Source organism: Ovis aries, chromosome 2 (assembly GCF_016772045.2).
Source record: "Ovis aries strain OAR_USU_Benz2616 breed Rambouillet chromosome 2, ARS-UI_Ramb_v3.0, whole genome shotgun sequence".
Taxonomy (NCBI): domain Eukaryota; kingdom Metazoa; phylum Chordata; class Mammalia; order Artiodactyla; family Bovidae; genus Ovis; species Ovis aries.
Genome location: NC_056055.1, coordinates 32,010,895 through 32,030,391, shown reverse-complemented (window position 1 = coordinate 32,030,391; position 19,497 = coordinate 32,010,895). Strand labels below are relative to the sequence as shown.

At 49.2% G+C, this 19,497-nt stretch overlaps 1 protein-coding gene across 10 annotated transcripts in view; it reads left to right on the top strand.

Annotated features, from left to right (window-relative positions):
- DAPK1 (death associated protein kinase 1) overlaps window positions 1-19,497 on the top strand; it is a 206,090-nt gene that overhangs the window by 176,960 nt on the left and 9,633 nt on the right. For all 10 annotated transcript variants that reach the window (XM_042243060.2, XM_027964242.2, XM_060409077.1 and 7 more), the window contains 3 exons: window positions 9,424-9,646; window positions 15,621-15,809; window positions 18,428-18,625. In XM_042243060.2, coding sequence (XP_042098994.1) covers window positions 9,424-9,646; window positions 15,621-15,809; window positions 18,428-18,625 — 610 coding nt within the window. The remainder of the gene's footprint in view (window positions 1-9,423; window positions 9,647-15,620; window positions 15,810-18,427; window positions 18,626-19,497) is intronic.

Sequence of the window (19,497 nt, the reverse complement as noted above, 5' to 3'; positions counted from 1 at the left end):
TGGGAGGGCCCACCATACACATCTCTCCCCAGCTGTGTGTTCCGTGCCGTCACATTCGGGGCTGAAATCAGCTGTGGTAGTGGTATTTACACCACAGGAATCAGCAAACACTGGTCAGGCTTCACCTTTTACGCGAAACCCCAGCCTGCTCCCCCTCCATCCCCTGCAATGAGCTGGTTTCCCAGCACACCATTGCTTTAGGGGCCTCTAGAGGCCCCCTTATCTCAACCACACATTGTAGGTATCACTTTCTTATAAGGAGCTGCAACCCTCTTCTGTCCTCTGTGTTCACCCCCACTGCTAAACAAAGCCCCCTTCAGCCTTCCAAACCTGCTCAAGAACTCTGTGGTCACTTAGCCAAACCAGTTCTCCTAGAAAAAGGGGAGCTTGTTATAACAGGCGGTGTGGGGGGTTGCGCTTAGATTTTGTACTGGCATCCATTTTTACTATCATATCAAGGTCTATTCTTTCCTGATTTTAAAACACTAGTTTTAAGGGGGTTGAGAAGTCAGCTTATTTTTATTTTGTTTGATTGTCCTTCTAATCAGCTTTTCGGTAAACTGATATTAAAAGTAGTTGCTTTTCCTAAGTCTGAGACTAGATGGTGAAGAAATATGCCCAGGAATAGTTTGAAAAAATAGGACAAAGTTGGGAGCTTGCCCAAAATTTAGAATTCACCACAAGTAAACTGCATTTGCATAATTAAGAGTTGTTGCTCCCATCCTGTGGGTCTAATTGCATCCTGCCACGTGCAGAGAGCCACGTCACCTCTCCAGTTCTCTTATCTGTCTTTCCCAGACGGGAGATGGCTCTCGATCTCCCATCAATCTAGCTGTTTAGTCACTTTTGCTGATGAGAAAGTGAAAGCTGAATTGCCAGGGGGTAGAAGGTGCTGGAAGAAAGGAAACTAGAAGCCCGTGTCGACTAAACAAATATAGTCAGAATGCAAAAGTAGAGTTATTTTATTTGGTGGGAATGTTTAGGAGTCTGAGCCAGGGAGACAAGCATATCAGTAGCTCTAAGAAAACTGCTCCAAAGAGGCAGGAGGGGAAGTCAGGCTATATACAATTTTGTAACAAGGGAGCAGGCATTTTGAACATCAAAGATGGGGTATCAAGTTAAGGAATTTGGCATTCTATGTATGGGGAGATGTAAGCCTCTTCACTGAGTTCATTCCTTTAAAATGCACCTCCGCTGTCTGGGGCCACCCCTGTTCCCTCGTTCACCTTGCTTCCTGCATTCCCCCAGTTCCTCAGCAGTCACCCTTGGGGGTGGCAGCGTCTGCACTTTCGAGAGCTCTCATTCACATTTGGAGGCCAGAAATCGCTGATGGCTGTCACATTTCTTGTTTCTTAATATGGCAGGAGATGTTTTCAATTCACACCAGTGTTCACCAGGGCTTCAAAAAGCAATGCAGTTACCAAATAATGCTCATCTAAAAGATAATCACAGTGTCTACCGTAGGGAAGAACTATGAGAGACCAAGTGAAGGAAAGAGGCAAGACCAGTCCATAAACAAACAAGAAAATGTGAGATAGGCCAGGGGGTGGCAAACAAGGACCTAGAGCCAAAACTGGCCCCTCACCTGCTTTTATGAATAAAGTTTTATTGGAACAGAGCTATACCCCTCTGTTTACTCCTGTCTATGGCTGGTTTCTGGATCCATATATGGCAGTCACAACAGAGACCACTAGGTTCCTTACAGGAACCAGCCAGAGGAAGAGCTGGCAGAAGACAGAGGGAGCAGTGAGTGAAACGGGCCTGAGAAAGTAAAGAGTTAGATTGAAAAGGAGGGGGCTATGGGGGTAGCAGCAGAGTTTGAGTGTGATTGTTGGGGCAGAGGACGGTGCCTGAGGTGAGCAGACGGATAGGCCTGGCCTGGAAAGGCAATCGGGTACTGGCCCAAGTGTGTTAAGTAAGTTGTTGTTCAGTCGCTCAGTCGTGTCCGATTCTTTGCAGCCCCATGGACTGCAGCACGCCAGGCTTCGCTGTCCTTCACCATCTCCCAGAGTTTGCTCAAACTCAAATCCGTTGAGTCGGTGATGCCATACAACCATCTCGTCCTCTGTCAACCCCTTTCCTCCTGCCTTGGGATTTCCCTCTGACTGCTCATACCCAGAAACCAGATAGAAGGTGGTCTTGGCAGCGGGTGAGATGGGACGGCTGCTTGGACTGGTACTGTTCAGGCTCAGTTACTTTGTGAACTTGGGGCAGGAATACAAATGAGAGCTCGCTATCCTGTGTAAATATTTGAAGTATGTGGTTAAAGCTAACGGGGAAATTCTGGCCTCCCATTACACAAATGCACCTTTGTGAACACCTGGAAGCCTGAGTTCCGGTTTAGGGTTCTGGTTCCTCAAGGTCCCTGCTGCTTCCCCTGCCATCTTCCCAGCCTGCACCCGAGGCCTTGCCACGTCCCAGCCACATCCACCAGCCTGTGGGGTCGAGGGGATCGGGACACGCGAGAATATTTTGAGGCATGAGTCAAGACTTAGGGAACCCAGAAGTCCTGACCCGCCTCTCCTCTGAGCAGTGTCCCTGCTCACTCTGCCCTGGCCCAGCCAGTGAGGGCCTGACCAGACTGGGCACTGGGGCATCTCGGAGCTTCTGTTAAATATAGACCACCCTCTGCCTCCAAAGAAATCAGCATTCTTCCACCTTCTCGAGCTAATCAGGAGCACACTGTACCTCTCTGCCCCCGCTATGCATCAAAACCAGAGTGTGCATGGGAGAGCATACACGCTAAAGCTGCTGGAAGCTGCCTTCTTGGGGACAGACGCTGAGCTGAGCATGCCACTCGTCCCTGCTGCGACATCTAATGGTGAAAAGTGGAAGTGCACCACCCACCAGGAGGAGAGAGATGTCAGAAACTTTGTTCAGTCACTCAGTGTCTTTGCGACTCTTTGTGACCCCATGGACTGCAGCACACCAGGCTTCCCTATCCTTCACTGTCTCCTGGAGTTTCCTCAAACTCATATCCATTGAGTCGATGGTGCCATCCAACCATCTCATCCTCTGTCACCCCCTTCTCCTGCCTTCAATCTTGCCCAATATCAGGGTCTTTTCTAATGAGTTGGCTCTTCACATCAGGTGGCCAAAATACTGAAGCTTCAGTATCGGTCCGTACAATGAATATTCAGGATTGATTTCCTTTAGGGCTGACTGGTTGCTGTCCAAGGGACTCTCAAGAGTCTTCTCCAGTACCACACCTCTGTCCCAGAGGGCTGTCTCAAATTCTGTGTTCAGATTCTTCACGGTTCTTAGTGAACACCAGTGGGGAGGAGCCCTCCTTGAGGACAAGGTTAAATTTCCTTGGACTGAAGACTTGAGTATATTCTGCTTGTCCTTGCCTTTAAGCAGTTTCCCAGCCCATCTTCCCAAGAGCAAAGTAAAGGGTGAGGGTCCCTCCCAGTCCAGGCCAGCAGGTCCTGACTGCAGGGAAAGGGAGGGCAGGGAGATGTGCGAAGGCCCTGGGCAGAGAGCAGGGATGTGGGATGGCTTGCAACCCCTAGACCCCTTTCTTTGGCCATCGAAATATTTTTCTCACCTGCCTGCCATTCATCTCCACTTGAAAGGTGAGAATGTGTATGTGTTTGTATGATCGTCCCAGAATCGAGGACACTATAAAACCTGAGCTGTCAGTCCCATGAAGCAGTATTTTCTTGGACAAAACAAGATTTCTTGAGGATTGCTACATTTGGGAAACAGCATGAGAGCTAGTGATGGATTCTGACATGAACACAGTCCCTGCAGAAGAAGGTTCAATCTGTATTTCTGATTGAAATCTGTATTTCTTTAAAAAAAAAAAACGCTCTCCCCTGGAGCTCCCCAAGGACATGGAGCCTGTTAACACAGGCCAGCGGTCCAACTCATTTGCTTAGGAAAAATGAGGTGCCCGAGTGTACCCTTGCCCGAGTCTGTGCAAATCCAGAGTGGGGAGGCGGGGTGCACTCTCATCCTACTGACCCTTTTCATAGCAATGACTTATAAGCCTTACTTTAAATCAAGACTCTGCACTAACTGGGACGTGTTTTCTTAGTATAACGAACTGGAAATGGCCCTTGCTGGATATTCATAGTCCTAGGACTAATAACTGAAGCACAACCCAGCTTTGAGTTTCTGTTCTCAACTTTGTAAATCCTTGTTTACTCCTCCCCGCTCCCCACTCCCCTTCTAGAAACCCATCACCTCCCTTTCAGTGACAGCAGTGGTAGAGAGGAAACCTAGTTCTGTCTTCACCTTGGTCAAGAAAGGGCCATGACCTCTCTGAGCCTTGGTTTCCACATCTGAAAGGGAGAATGACCACATGAACCACAAAGGTTGAGGTTTAACGAGGAATGTGAGTGAAAGCACAGTGTAAGCCGGAAGATACAAACCTGGAAGTTACAGCTGCAGACGGAAATGCATCTGTCGCAACTCCTAGGGGTGTTCATGAAAGAATAGTTCAGGACCCTTGTTGAAGACAGTAGGATGGACTATTTGAGGGTACTGCAGTGGGTGCGGAGCCGAGGAAAGAGATCAACTCAACCCCAAATTCAACTAGGACAAGCGTGGATTTATAACCAAGGAATTGGGTGGGGTTCATGGATGGAAAATCACTAAGACAAAACCCAGAGGCTAAGGGGTTTCTTGCTAGAAAGCCATGCCTTGGATTCTTTCATGAGATGGTCAGCCAGCTGAGGCCACAAGAGGAGATGGAAGGGAGGCTCAGGGGAAATGCAGTTGTTTATATCATTGGTCCCAGAGAGACAGGGATTAGGGTTGGGTCACGGAGCTCAGACCCAGTTAAGCAGGGGGAAGCAGAGAGCCCCTGGGGCAAGTGCTTTTCTGGCGTCAGGGTGGGCACACAAGGAAAGGTGCAGGGCATGTCACTGGGGCATTTGAATGTCAGGGGTCACAGTGGGAGGGTCGGAAGGGGAACCTGTGTCTGAGCCCACTTACACACTGGTGTACCTGGGCTGGGGCTGACATCCTCTGTGGGGATGTTGAGGCAGCAAACATAGGAAGTTTTAAAGATTATAATACTCATCAGGATTATTGCTGAAGGCAGGGCAGGTGCTCAGATATCAAGGTTGGGCATGAAGAGTTTGCTCAGATATCAAGGGTGAGGGATTTCCTCTAAACTTGACCTTGCAGGATTCTTGTTCATCCTGGACTAACCAGGCCGACACAGCCCACTGTCACCAGCCCCTCTTCCCTGTTTCCTCCATTTCTGGGGCTGACTTGGGAGCAGGCAGACAGACCACCAGCCACTGCTAGCCCACCACTGCCCTGAGTGGAACTGGAAGGAGCAGAGGGCACTCAGTCCAGGCAGCACTGAGCAAGGCCGAGACACACCCTCTCTCAGTGGCGTGGAACAAGCCCACGTTGGTTCAGAGCAGCTGCTGGAAGCAACGGGGTAACACCTGTGTCCGAGGGTTACCACAGTCTGCTCAGGCTTGGGCCCAGACCTGCGGGACTCGTGTGAGGGAACAGAGGTGCCCTCAGTCCTTCACACAGGACAGATGTGTTGGCCCAGCCTCAGAGTGTCAGGATCAGAGGACACGGAACAGACAGAATAGAGCAATGCTATGGGTAATGCCCCCAGATTCAGTGATGGGACTAAAGCCAGGAGCAGGTTTTCTGCCTTTGCCCCATCTCAGGAGAAGCACATCCTGGCTTCACGCAAAGAATCTGTCCGTGTTAGTTAGCCATGTGTCATGGACTAGGTGAACTTTTTTAGTTATTCATGAGATACTCCTAAAGGAGGAGGCCGCTCCCAATTCAGACACTCACTGTGCCGTGGGTGGCACTAGTGTTAAAGCACCCCCTGCCAGCGCCAGAGACATAAGACACGTGGGTTCGATCCCTGGGTTGGGAAGATCCCCTGGAGGAGGGCACGGCAACCCACTCCAGTATTCTTGCCTGGAGAATCCCATGGACAGAGGAGCCTGGGGGCTACAGTTCATGGGGTCGCAAAGAGTCAACACAACTGAAGTAACTTAGCATGCAGCACCCACAACTTGAAGGTAGAAGGGCTAGTTTGAAGATTAAATTATAATGGGAGGTGGTAGATTGTCTTCATGGGCTCATCTGCCACAGTGAATGGCATCAGGGAGAAGCCCCTGCCCCATTTCTTCTTGCCTGATCAGCAGCACCCCAATGAGTAACTGCCTCAGAATAGAGCTTTTCAACTCCTGTGCTGACTTGGGTCATAATTCAGGGGAAATGCTGGCAAGATACTCCAGCCCTTTCCACCCAGTGCTGCGTTTTGTCTCGGTACCTGCTGAGATTTGAGGTTAAAAGAAGAAACCCAACAAGGACAACCTCATGTTCTACAGATCACTGTCCAAACTGTGGTTTCCAACCCCTAGGAGAACCAATACTTTCTAACAGTTGTCCCCAGCCTTTTGGATAGGGGAGTGGTTCGGGCAGTAATTTGAACCCTGGGGAGCGGTGGATGAAGCTTTGCTGCTCACCTCTTGCTGTGCTTCCTGGGTCCTAACAGACCAAGGACTGGTGGGGGGGGGTGGGGACCCCTGCTTTATAATGTACATTTTGTGATGCCGTCATTACTCTCCTGAAATAAAACTCGAAGGTAACAGTGTACCTGCTGAGGTTAATTTTAAAAGACAACAGAATGCCCTAACTGTAATATAACAAAGACATCAAAGTAATATGTATGTGGTATAATAGAAGGTGTTTCAGTATGTAATTGCAGAGCATAGGCGATGAGGAGACATTGTTAACTTGACAGACGCTTGGACCCATCCACAGAATCACCGAATGTAACACCTACAGATGCCAGGGATGTTGGAGGGACAGCAACTCAAAACAGCAGCAACAGGCTGACGTTTTAGAAGTGGGGATCAGAGCTTCTGAAAGATTAAGCGGGAAAGGATGTGTGTATAATTCCCCCAACATATACAATTGTTGCACTGCTGGGGAAGTCAGTATGTATTAACCCATACCCTCTCAGAACCCTCTGGGTCATATTAAAATGCAGTTAAGTCCTAAGTTCAGGTGATCACAGACAAGGTCTTTCTCTTATATAAATGCTCAGCAGACACTCAGAAGTCAAGCAGACTCGGGAGAATTCATCCCATTCACAACATTGTGTGTACATATCAAGAGCCCAGCACCCACCTACCCACTGCCCGCCAGCAGCATCCCCCAGCACTGGGAACTAAAACTGCCAGCATCCATTTTCAAAATGCCAGCTCCTGGGCGGTGTTCCCCTTGTCGAGAAAGATGGGTCGGAGTTTACCAGGAGGAAGCGGAGGAAGGAACGCGGGAGAGTTGTGAGCTTGCTACCAGGGCTACCAGGCATGAGCCTGCCCTAGGGCTCCCATCCTGTGTTGGTGGTGGAAACTAACAGTGGCTCAGGAGGAGGAAATGAGCTCTAAATCAGCACCTCCTAGGATTTAGGTCTGGAAGCAGGGGCCCAGCCAGGCCTGAGACCTCACTGAAAGGAAAAGGCAGACCCTTAGCTCTGAAGCACTCCTGCATCGGTCACCCTGAGTACCTCATTTATGTAGCACCCCTTTATTGGCCATCCTAGGTGAGCCAGGTGCTGGGGATACCGTCCTGCCCTCAGGTTGGCCTCTGTTTTAGAGGGGAAGAGTATCACATGATTACCCTCCCGTCCAGGGGGTCACGATGGAGAACCAGATGTGGGCTGGAGCCTGCCCGTGAGGAAACTTCTGGGAGAGGTCACAGCAAGATAGGTCTCCTAGGGTGCAAGGAGTTAACAGGCTAAAGCATAGGGAGTCATCGTGGGTAGGAGAGAAGGACTCGTCCTCGGGCTGCAAGCCAGAGGCTGTTATTACACAGCTGGGAGCTGAGAGCCCAGAGGGTGCGTGGGGCCAGGATGGAGCTAGGGTGGCATGACCAGCGTTCCACCATGTAGCCCTTGAGGTGGGTTCTCCGGGTGCACGGAGCTCCTCGCCAGCACCATCTCTTCAAAAGCACCCATGTCATATTTGATAGGACATTGTTCGTGTGTGTGTCTCTCCTCAAAGCTGCGGATCTGGGGCTGGTATAGACCTTCCTGTTCTAGCACACAGGAGGTCCTCCACGAATGTTTGTTGATGAATCTGTGCATCAGCCAGGGCTGGGGAGACTTCTGCTTCTCCCTGTAGGGCTGAGAAAGAAGACAGCAGAAATGCTATCATGTCCTGCAGGCCCTTCCTCAGCATTTAACTTTGTACCTGGTGACGCCCTTTTTCTTATCATCTTATACCTCCAGAATGTCATTAAGGAGCAGGACTTTTCCACACAGAAGGGGCAGGTGCCCTGGCCAGTCTAGACTGCTTCCCAGAAATTGTTTTACCTAGTTCATCGTGCATCAAAGTGCAATGGAAGTGGGCAAATCCGTTAAGACAGAGCACATCGGTGGTCGCTAGTGGCAGGGCAGAGGGAGGGCTGGGAAGTAACCACCAATAGGTACAGAGTTTCCTTGTGGGGCAGATGAAAGTGCTTTGGGACCAAATAGTAGTAATAGTTGTACATGTAGTAAAAGCCACTGAAAGGTCTGTTTTAAAATGGTTAAAATGGTGAATTGTATGTTACGTCTCGCTTCAGTCGTGTCCGACTCTGTGACCCTGTGGACTGTAGCCCGCCAGGCTTCTCTGCCCCTGGGATTCTCCAGGCAAGAGTACTGGCGTGGGTTGCCATGCCCTCCTCCAAGGGATCTTCCCTACCCAGGGTTCAGACCTGCATCTTATGTCTCCCGCCTTGGCAGCAGGTTCTTTACCACTGGGGCCACCTGGGGAACCTATGTTATGTCTGTTTTACATTAAAAAATTTTTAATGTCATGGGGACAGAACAAGAGGTGTCTACCACGTGAGCAGAAATTGCAGACCTCCCGGAGTACAGACTTCCAGTTAGAAATTAAATAAACTTTGGGGCTATAATGCACAGCTGTTGACTAGAGTTACTAATACTCTACAGCACATTCGAAAGTTGATGAGAATAGATCTTTAATATTTGCATCACAAAATATTTGCATCACAAAAAAATATTTTTACTGTGAATAGTGATGGATGTTAACCAGACTTACCAACATGATGATAATTTCACAATAGATACAAACATCAAATCATTTACATTGATTTGAAACTAATGTTATAATAAGGTTACTTTTACCTCCATTTTTTTTTTAAGGCAAAGAAAACTCACAGACCAGAAGGATGCATTGGGGGTCTTTTGTTTGTTTGTTTTGGGGGCTGTTTTATGTTTTTGTTTATCTTCTACTCTCACTGCACAGCTTGCAGGACCTTAGTTCCTCCAACCAGGGATCGAACCTGGGCACGGAATCCTAACCATTGGACGCCCAGGGAGGTCCCAAGCAGCAGGGTCTTGAACCGTGGGAATCGGCATGTGCGTTTTGCTCAGGGCCTGCTCTTCTCCCTGACTAAGGGCCCCGTTTCATCTCTATTCAGGACACACACCGAGGACTCTTCATCCAGCAACTGCGACCCACACAGAACCTGCAGCCAAGAATCAAGCTGAAGCTTTTCGGCCACTCGGGGTCTGGGAAGACCACTCTGGTGGAATCTCTGAAGTGTGGGCTGCTGAGGAGCTTCTTCCGAAGACGCCGGCCCCGGCTCTCCTCCACCAACTCTACCCGGTTCCCACCCTCGCCCCTGGCCTCCAAGCCGGCAGGTATGCGTGCACCCCACCAGCCCTTGTCTCTCCACTGGGTGCTTCCAAAGTCAAAGCCTGGGAGGAAGGCTGGCTTTGTTTTGAGCACTTGGCCCGAGGCTGACCGACTCCTGGCGCCTTGGTAGCTTCAAGGTGTGGGCCCTCTGGCTCTTGGCCCTGTGTCCACCTCACTCTTGGGCAGCAAGTACACCCTGCCCCCATGCTAGCAAGGAAAGGGCCTTGCTGAACTCACAGTCCACAGTCACAGACAAGCGGAATAGCACAACCGTGTCATATTCTGCTCAGGACTCTGCCCTTGAAGACGCAAAGAACTGGTCTTTGACACAAATTCAGGGTTGCACAGATGGAATATCAGTTCCCAGGATGGGTCGTCTCCCCTGACACTCCCTGGAATGCTGTGCGCACGTCCAGGAATGCAAGAACACAGAGCAACAAATCTGGGTGCATGGGGAGGCCCGTCCACGCGTATCTGGAAGTGGGTTGGTGGATTTGAAAGTCTCCTTAATGATTTTTCAATTGGTCCATCTGCTTACCTGGGCCCTGGTTGGAAGGCAGATGTTGCCATCTAGCCCCACCTCCCACAGACACAATTGTCAGTGGACCCACACCCAGAACTGCAGGATGACCTGTCCCTCCCAGGGAGAAACACCTGAGATGACCAAGAGGAAGCGGAACAGTCTGGGGTGTTGTTTTTCCTGCCCCCTACCCCGCTTTTAGAGTAAGGGAATTAAGTTTTTCAAAAATAGAAATATAGACCTTCAGAGACTTTTCTAAACAATGTCATTTTTGAAGCTCTGTGCCTCAGATTCACTTTCTGTACATAATACAAAGGTGTCATGCCTGTTACCTAGAATGAAAACAGGTGTTTCAAAGTTTTGTTTCTATGTAATTTCTCTCTCCACGAGGAAAGAGGTCTGGGCAGCCTTAGTAGGGTGAGGGACCATTGACTGAGATCTTCATGCCCCTTTCAACTTTTTCACTCTGAGCACAGCAGTAGGATTGAAACCAGGGGAAGAAGTACAGCCAAAATGGACGTATAATTAGAATGATTATAATACTGCTAATGCAAACGGAGCACTAACCGCGTGCCAGGAACTGGGCAAAATGGGGTACGTTTGACACCTCATTTAATCCACGTGACAGCTTTATTGGCTTTTTTGCCACCCTTTTACTGAAGCCTTGAGGGGTCAGATACACTGCCTAGAGTCACACAGCTGGCAGTTCATGAAGTGTCTGGCTCCTGAGCCAGGGCTTGTTAATAATGCTTATAACTCCATCTGACCTGGGGCATATTTATGCTCACATTTTCCATTTTCCACTGTAATTTTGCTCAATTTCAGGATGTAATATAGGTTTATACCTTCTCAGAAGCCAGTAGTTTTCCAGATTTAACCATTAAGTTCAGCCTCTGTGTGTGGACACTGCCAACCTTTGCTCAAGGTTCAAAGTGAACTTCTCTAGCAGTTCCTGGGGTCGCCAGTTCTCACCTGCTGTGGGTAAGGTCACTCCATTCTCAATGACTTGAGGCTAGGAGGTGCAGCGGCAGGGAGGCAGAGAGAAACAGACAAAGAGCAGAGACAAAGATGGGATCTATACAGATCCATGATCTGGAATTTTCACTAGCCATATTAGATATGATTTATGCTGCAGGGGACATCCCTTGTGGCTCAGCTGGTAAAGAATCTACCTGCAATGTAGGAGACCTGGGTTCGATTCTTGGGTTGGGAAGATCCCCTGGAGAAGGGAACGGCTACCTACTCCAGTATTCTGGCCTGGTGAATTCCATGGACTTTACAGTCCGTGGAGTCGAAAAGAGTTGGACACAACTGAATAACTTTCTCACTTCACCTATGCTGCAGCTCATGGGCACACTTCAGGTGACATACAGGCCCTCCAGGAGGGAGAACAGCTCTACCCTCACTTCTCAGAAGTCGGATCTCCATTCTTCTTCCTCTGATCAGTTCCCATGTCCAGAAGAATCCAGAAGTAGACTCTTGATAAAACACAGCTCGCGATGGCTAAAGTGAAGGAAAGAGCTGTCGCTCAGTCATATCCAACTCTTTGCAACCTCATGGACTGTAGCCTTCCAGGTTCCTGTGCCCATGGGATTCTCCTGGCGAGAATACTGGAGTGGGTTGCCATTTCCTTCTCCAGGGGATCTTCCCCACCCACGGATGAAACCGGGTCTTCTGCATTGCAGGCAGATTCTTTACCATCTGAGCCACCAGGAAAGCCCCTCAGGATGACTAGATTATCGGCAAATCTCACTGCATCTTCCAGCCAGGGCTTACAGAGACGTGAGTCATGGGGCTGAGTGACACAAGATTCTCTCAAGGATGACGGGTGCTCTGGACCAGATGAGTGTCCCTGACTTCGATCAGCACAGAGAAAAGTAATTCGGGGTGCAGGAATGTAAGGTCAGAGGTCAGAAGCCTGGTAAGCTGCAGCATTTTGTGTAGTATGAGGAAGGGGAAGGAGAAAAGTTGAATTAACTTCCAGCGTTTGCAAATCAAGACACTTCACCTAAGAAGTTGGATATTTATTTGGTTTCTTGTAAAAAATAAGATTGGGAGCTCTGGCCACGCTGGATTCACGTTTCTGCCTGGAGCCAGTTAGTGGCTGGGGTGAGGGGCATAGCACCATATTGAGGGGCCCAGCACCATATTGAGGGGCCCAGGCTCTGCATTTTGCCCTGACCCCACCCAGCCCCCTAACTCCAAGAGGGAGAGCTTGGGAGTAGACTCCCCACATCTGTGTCTGAAATTTCTCCCTGTGACAGAAATGACATTTCAGCAGTGCATTGGTGTGTGTGACCCTTGGGCTAAGGTCACTCCTAGTTCATCCCAAATCTGTCTGACCAAGGCCAGGCAGCCTCCCAGAGGGCCTGGGCAAGGATGGAAGAGGCCCACCCAGCTTTGTGCCCAGGCGGCTGGTCTGCTCTGAGGGTGGCTGAAGTGTCTATATGGACAGTTCCTGGAGGTGACACGATTCACTCGCAGCTAACTCTAGTCCTGCTGAGGCTGATAAGAGCTGGGAGGCTGTGTTTTCTGCAGGAGGCTCTGTGTCAGGCCCTTCTCCTGCCCTGCCCAGTGCAGAGCCAGCAGGCCCCCGGCTGCGGAGTGCAGGCAGGAGGCAGCAGAACGTGAAGCCCGGACCCCTGCAGCCCCAGACCAGGCAGCCTAACAGTCACTTTCTGACCCTCACAAAACAGAAGGGGATCCTCAGGAAAACAGAGCATGGCACAGATATGAAGCACCAGGAGGGCCACCTGGAGGGGAACCAGCTGGGGGAGGGCGGCAGGCTCCGGGGGCCTTGCGTACAGGAGAAGGGACAGGGCAGCGTTTCTTTGTAAGGCATGAGGAAAGGCTGTTCTGGAGCATGGTCTTAAGGGAAGGAGGTCCGTTGCAGCCAGGCTCAGCTGCACCCCAGCTCTGGACACCCCTGACTTCTGCTAGGATGGTCAGGCCTTCCTCCTTTCACCAGGACAGATGCCTGCATGAGCACATTTACGTCACTCAGGCGGCAGGAAGGTTGTGGGCTTTTAGAAACTTGCCTTTTGCATTGTGCTGGAGCTAGAGGTTGAGCCGTCAGCCAGGAGACAGGATAGCCTGGCGTGGGGGACCTGGTACAGCCGCTCACGGCACATGGCTGCCGCACACACTCCCTTTGTGCCACAGCTGTTGAACAGTGATTCTGCGGTAGGAAGAATGGTGCCAGGGGAGGAGTGAATGTCCAGAAAGAGCACTGCAGGAGGCTGTTGCCTGCTTACCAGAGAGCAGTGTTTGCAGGAAGTCTTTTCTGACCTGGGTGCAAAAGTGGCTTCTCCATCGGGGCCTTCCACTTTTTACCACTAGAGGTCAGTGGTTAGCAAAAATGCTTTCCTCGTGATTTACACTTGATCTTGGCCAAAAGGCTGAGAAGCGATTTTCCCTCGTGATTTTATTGTTTCCCTGTAAAGTTGTTCCTTAATAATACCGTATACAACAATGTCCTGATTTTCATCCTCCCAACAAAAACTGTCAGCGAGGTGCAGGAATGCCTGTCATCTACCGAGTCTGGTCTGCTCTCCCTCGGCAAGCCCACAGTGCTACTAAGACAAAACTTATTCCTGACGGTGCCCGTCCCAGACACAGGTTTTGGAGCACAGGAAAATGGACACACCCATTTTTATGGAAGTCACATGGGTTTTCTCAGACTTGGACTAACAATCTCTAAAGAAATACACTAAAATGCCTATCTTGTTGGCCTAGAAGTTGCTGTTTACCTTTCTGTTTGCCAAGTTTCCTCCTTTTATACCAGGGCTGGGGGAAGATTGTGGGGCAGAGAACATAAAAATGAATAATTCTTCCCATCTTATTGTACCTTCTTTCTACCTTGTACCTGACCCAACCTTTGAGCTCCAATTTTATCCTCCTCCCCTCCAACCTCTTGAAAATTCCGATTGTCTTGGTCCTCCATCTGAAATGTTTGATCTTTCAACAAGGGTTATCTTTGTGTTTGGATCACCAGTTTTAAAAGTCAGGTGATCCAGGTGTAATGACCTTGCAGTGTCTGTCACTATTAACTCTGAACCCAAGGTACTAACTGTATAGTATGATTTAGTTCACTGAGCCCTTCCCAGATGCACTCTCAGAGCCCCCAAATGTGCCCACCCAAGTCCTAGCCTTCACCATACTGTTGGAGGTCTGCTGGACAGACAAGCAAGCCAACAAGCGTCAGAACTGAGGACACACAGGGCTCTGCCCATGGCCTAGGAGACCCAAACTGTGTTATTTGGGTCCCCTCACAAAGTCCTACCATTATTATTCATGATAACATCTTTAAAACTGGTTCTTTTTATTTACTAAAATGTATAGATTTGAAAATGAAATCCTTAATATCCTTTCCATGAATAGAAAACCAATACCACTGCCACCAGTAAATAAAAATAGATACGGTGGACAGTGATGTGATGAAAATCTAGGTATATACTGTTGAAAGTGAAAGTCTCCCAGTCATGTCAGCTCTTTGCAACCCCATGGAGTGTAGTCTGTCAAGCTACTCTGTCCATGGAATTCTCCAGGTCAGAATACTGAAGTGGGTAGCCATTCCCGTCTCCAGAGGATCTTCCCAACCCAGAGATCAAACCCAGGTCTCCTGCATTGCAGGCAGTTTCTTTACCATCTGAGCCACCAGGGAAGCTCGTACTGTTACCCCCTGCCTCCTTATTAAAAGGGGAGATTAGCAAAGATTGAAGACATGCTAAAGACATGCCACAAACTGAGACTTGCCGCTAAAGCAATTTAAAAACTTTCAGGGGGATCTTTTAAAAGAATAGCTTTCTCACTGTGTGATTCAGCATTAATTAACGCTATGGCCTGCTACCATCTAAGATCATTTTTCATTCGATCTAACTTCTCAGTGCCGGAGTGATACTCATCTCACCTGTATCATCAGTCAGGCTCCTGGCAGGGATTTAATGAAAGGTCCAAGTCACAGACATAATTCACAGGAACATAAAAGAGAGGGTGAAGCACCCAGAGGCTAGGTTAGTTACCACCCCTGGGGCGGAAAAGGCAAGAGGAAGAAGTCACAATCCTGGGAAAGCTGGAGCTCCAGGGGAGAAGCTGCTCAGGGAAGTCTAGAGTCAGAGACACAACTGGCATCAGAAAAGCAGCAGGCAGTGCAAGGGGAAATGGGCATCAACCTTTTTCTCCCGTGCCTCCCATCGGCAGACCCTAACTGGAGGCAAATGGCAAGCAAGCCTGGGAGAGGCAGTCCATCGGGTCGGCCGCTCAGTGCACAGAGCAGCACAGGAAAGGATACAAGAGGTGGAGCAAACAGAACCAGCACAATGTCCCTGGGAAACATTGCTGCCCAGCATATGCGAGGGACACACACACACACCCTGGCCTGAAGGGAGGGGGAGACAGAGGGCAGAGGCTGGGAGGGACAGGGTGGGCAAGATCTAACATGCCTGTTCTCTGGCCCACAGTGTCCGTGAGCATCAACAACCTGTACCCAGGCTGTGAGAACGTGAGCGTCAGGAGCCGCAGCATGATGTTCGAGCCAGGCCTTACCAAGGGGGTGCTGGAGGTGTTTGGGGCCCCGTCCCACCACCCGCACTGCGCCACCGATGACCAGTCCACGAAGGCAATCGACATCCAGAATGCCTATCTGAACGGTACGGCTCACCCTCCCCAAACGGAAAGAGTTTCCAACAGGGAACCTGTCTCGGCGAGCGTCTGCCACAGCTGCATGAAGCGTGGAGAAAGGGCCAGCGTAGGAGTGACCCAGGGCTGAGGCACAGCTGGTTAATATCCCAAAAGTAAAACTAAACACAAATGCTTAACAAATGATTGTTAAGTTGTTGTTCAGTCGCTCAGCCATGTCCGACTGTTTGTCAGCCCATGGACTGCAGCATGCTAGGCTTCCCTGTCCTTCACTTTCTCCCAGAGCTTGGCTTAAACTCATGTCCATTGAGTCTGTGATGCCATCCAACTGTCTTATCCTCTGAGCCCCCTTCTCCTCCTGCCCTCAGTACTTCCCAGCATGAGGGTCTTTTCCAATGAGTCAGCTATTTGCATCAAGTGGCCGAAGTATTGGAGCTTCAGCTTCAGCATCCAGTGAATATTCAGGATTGGTTTCCTTTAGGATTGACTGGTTTGATCTCCTTGCAGTCCAAGAGACTCTCAAGAGTCTTTTGAGTAAAAGTGAAGAGTCTTTTGGGTAAAAGTAAAGAGTCTTTTGAGTAAAGAGTATGTTTACTCTTTGGAATAAATTTAAAGACTCAAATTCAAAGACTTTGAGTAAATTTTTTAAAAAGACTTTACTCAACAGTCTTTTGAGTCTGTTGAATAAATTAGTGCATTTTTTAACCTCATAAAATACAGTCCCATTAGCAGTTGGTATACCCAATTTGAAACCCAAGTGCTGGCTCTCCCCGGAGCTCCCAGGGCCCCCTGCAGGAACACAAACCTTGCTGAGACGCAGTCCATTCAGAACTGGGATAGAGCAGTTTCTCTGAGGCTGAGTTCCCTTAACTGTGAGGATTTTATGAGCTGGTGTCTATTAAAGATTCTAGGGAGAGGAACTCAGAAGAAATTGGGGGCATCTTCATGAAAGCCCTTTTATATACTAAACCCAGAGAAAAATAGAATACTCAGGGTGTTTACCTAAAGCAGCGGTTCTTAAACTCCCGCATACACACACATCCCCTGGAGCCGCTGGAAACACAGAAGGCCCAGGCCCTAAGCCTCTGATTCAGCCCATCTGGGGAGTTTCCTGGCGATGCTGCTCCTGGGCCAGGGACCCTTAGGAAATAAAGTTCATATGCATTTTGCTCCCTTAAAAGTTGAGTGTTGTCTGAGTTCCGGGGAGCACAGCTGGCCCCGCCACGTAGGGAGAGAAGTGTGTGCTCAGCACCCATCACCCACACCCTCAGCCATCCTCCTCCCCTGGTCTCACCGCCTTCCCGTGTCTGGCTCCCAGCACTCCGCAGGCTCAAAAGGCCTATTTCTGTGTTCCCAAAACTATCCCCACTGAGGTCTTAGCTGCCAGACTTAGAGGGTCAGCTCCCCAGGAGTGCTGAGCTCTAGAAAAACCCTGTGGATCTTCCAGAATGTCTCGACTGCAGAATTTTTGGCACAGAGTAAACACCAAGGGGAAAAATTAGGGAAAAGGAACCTGAAATCCTATAACTTCAGTGGTCCTGCCTGACTCCCCAGAGGCCATTGGGTGGGTGGCACTGACCTTTTGGGATCTGGTGGGTCTGGTGGTGTCCAAGTGTGTGGACCATCATGAGGAGGTTCTGGGTGCCCTAGAAACTCCAGGTCAGAATCTCGCCCATGACATTTACAGGAAAACCAGCCACACCACAGCCCCTGTGTGGGACACACACACACACACACACACACACACACACTTCCTCCCTAGCCTGACCCTTCCACTGTCTCCCCAGTGTGGTTGGCCTCTCAGACCCAATCTCCTCACAGTTCCTCTTACATCCTTCATGTGCCAAGTGGCTCATCAGTTACTGTATCTTACACCTGTGTACAGTGGCCATCCAAAACAGGTTGCTCCCTTAGCCATAAAGGCAAATTTAGTCACAATTTAACCAAAATTAAGGTTACATTTCATAGTGAAGATTCCAGTGTTGGGGGGTAGAAAACAAAGTATTTGTGCACATACACCTTTCCATGTATGCTTACAGGCAGGCACATTCACACATGTGTAGGGTGTGTGTGTGTTTGTACCACTCTGGGGTGTTACAAGTAGATGTGATGGAGATACACATATAATAATGATACAGATATGATAATGGAAGTGTTAAGGAAAATGGAAAAGCAGATTACAGATACAAGTAGGTTTATTGTAGTAGTAGTGTCAGTCACTTAGGCATGTCCACTTCTTTGCAACCCAATGGACTGTAACCTGCCAGGCTCCTGTGTCCATGGGATTCTCCAGGCAAGAATACTAGAGTAGGCTGCCATTTCCTTCTCCAGGAGATCTTCCTGACCCAGGAATCGACCCAAGTTCTCCTGCATGGCAAGCAGATTCTTTACCACCTAAGCCACCTGTAGATGTATAGATACAAGGCGTGGGCATAGAAACAGACATAGACAGAAAATATAGGGATATGTATATATTCCATATGTAGATCTGTACTTAAGTAGATGCATAAATAAACAGATGAATGCGGTGGATGTCCCTCTTCATAAACCCTAAAGTGCTGAGAAAGATTGTAATTGAAATTTGGTGGCGTTTCGCGATCGTAATCTTTCTTTTCCTTTTTCTCTGTAGGCATTGGTGACTTCAGTGTGTGGGAGTTCTCTGGAAATCCTGTCTACTTCTGCTGTTATGACTATTTTGCTGCAAACGATCCCACGTCCATCCATGTCATCATTTTCAGTCTAGAAGAGCCCTATGAGATTCAGCTGAACCAAGTGATTTTCTGGCTTAGTTTCCTGAAGTCTCTTGTCCCAGTGGAAGAACCGATAGGTGAGCGGCGACGCCAATGGGCGGGTGGCCCTTCCTCCTGACCTTGCTTCCCGCTCACCCCCAGATCTAGCAGCTTGTGGCCAGCAAGCCACCCTTCTTCCTCCTTCCTATCAGGAGATTTCCACTCAGGAAGCTTCCTAAGGCTCAGCTGTTGGTTTTGTTCTGCATATTTCTGCCACAAAGACTCAGTTCTGAACAATTCCTTGAGAGTCATTTCTCACTTTCTTTCTGTATTTCCGAGCTGTGGTCATTTCTGTTAGGTTCAAAGCGGGACACCTCATCTGACAGCTGCTGTGCGTTTAGCTAATGGGCATGTAAAAGGAAGGAAACCATGTTAACTAAATGTAGTATCTTAGCCTTATTCCTAGAGGAAAAGACAGCAGGACAGACTTATTTTGTTCTTTTCATACAAAAAAAAGAAGCAGCCTTCCCTGGTGAAATGTAAAACTCAGCAGTCAATTCTTTTCTTGAAAAGCATATAACAGCAAATAAACTGGGCTGATTCCCTTCAGGGTACCTCCACTTTTGCCCCCTCCTTTCTCATGTTTTCATTTCAAACACTGCCGTAAGCGAGAGGCTCTCTGCTGATATGAACTGCAGGAGTTTCCCTTCTGAGCCTCCTGCGCTGTGCTACATTCAGCAGCTGGCTCTGGTCTTGGAAAGGATATCCCCCAGCCAGAGGTTAGATCTCCCTTCACCATGCAAACAAGGCCTACTTGGAGGAAGATCTGAGAAGCTGCGCCATGTTCTGTGGTCGCTTCTGGTCCACTTCTGAGCAGCCTTCCTTGAGTCCCAGGAAATAGGTTTATTCCATCATTGGCCAGGCCTAGACCTTGTAGTGACCTTGTAGGTCACTCCGATCAGCAGGCATA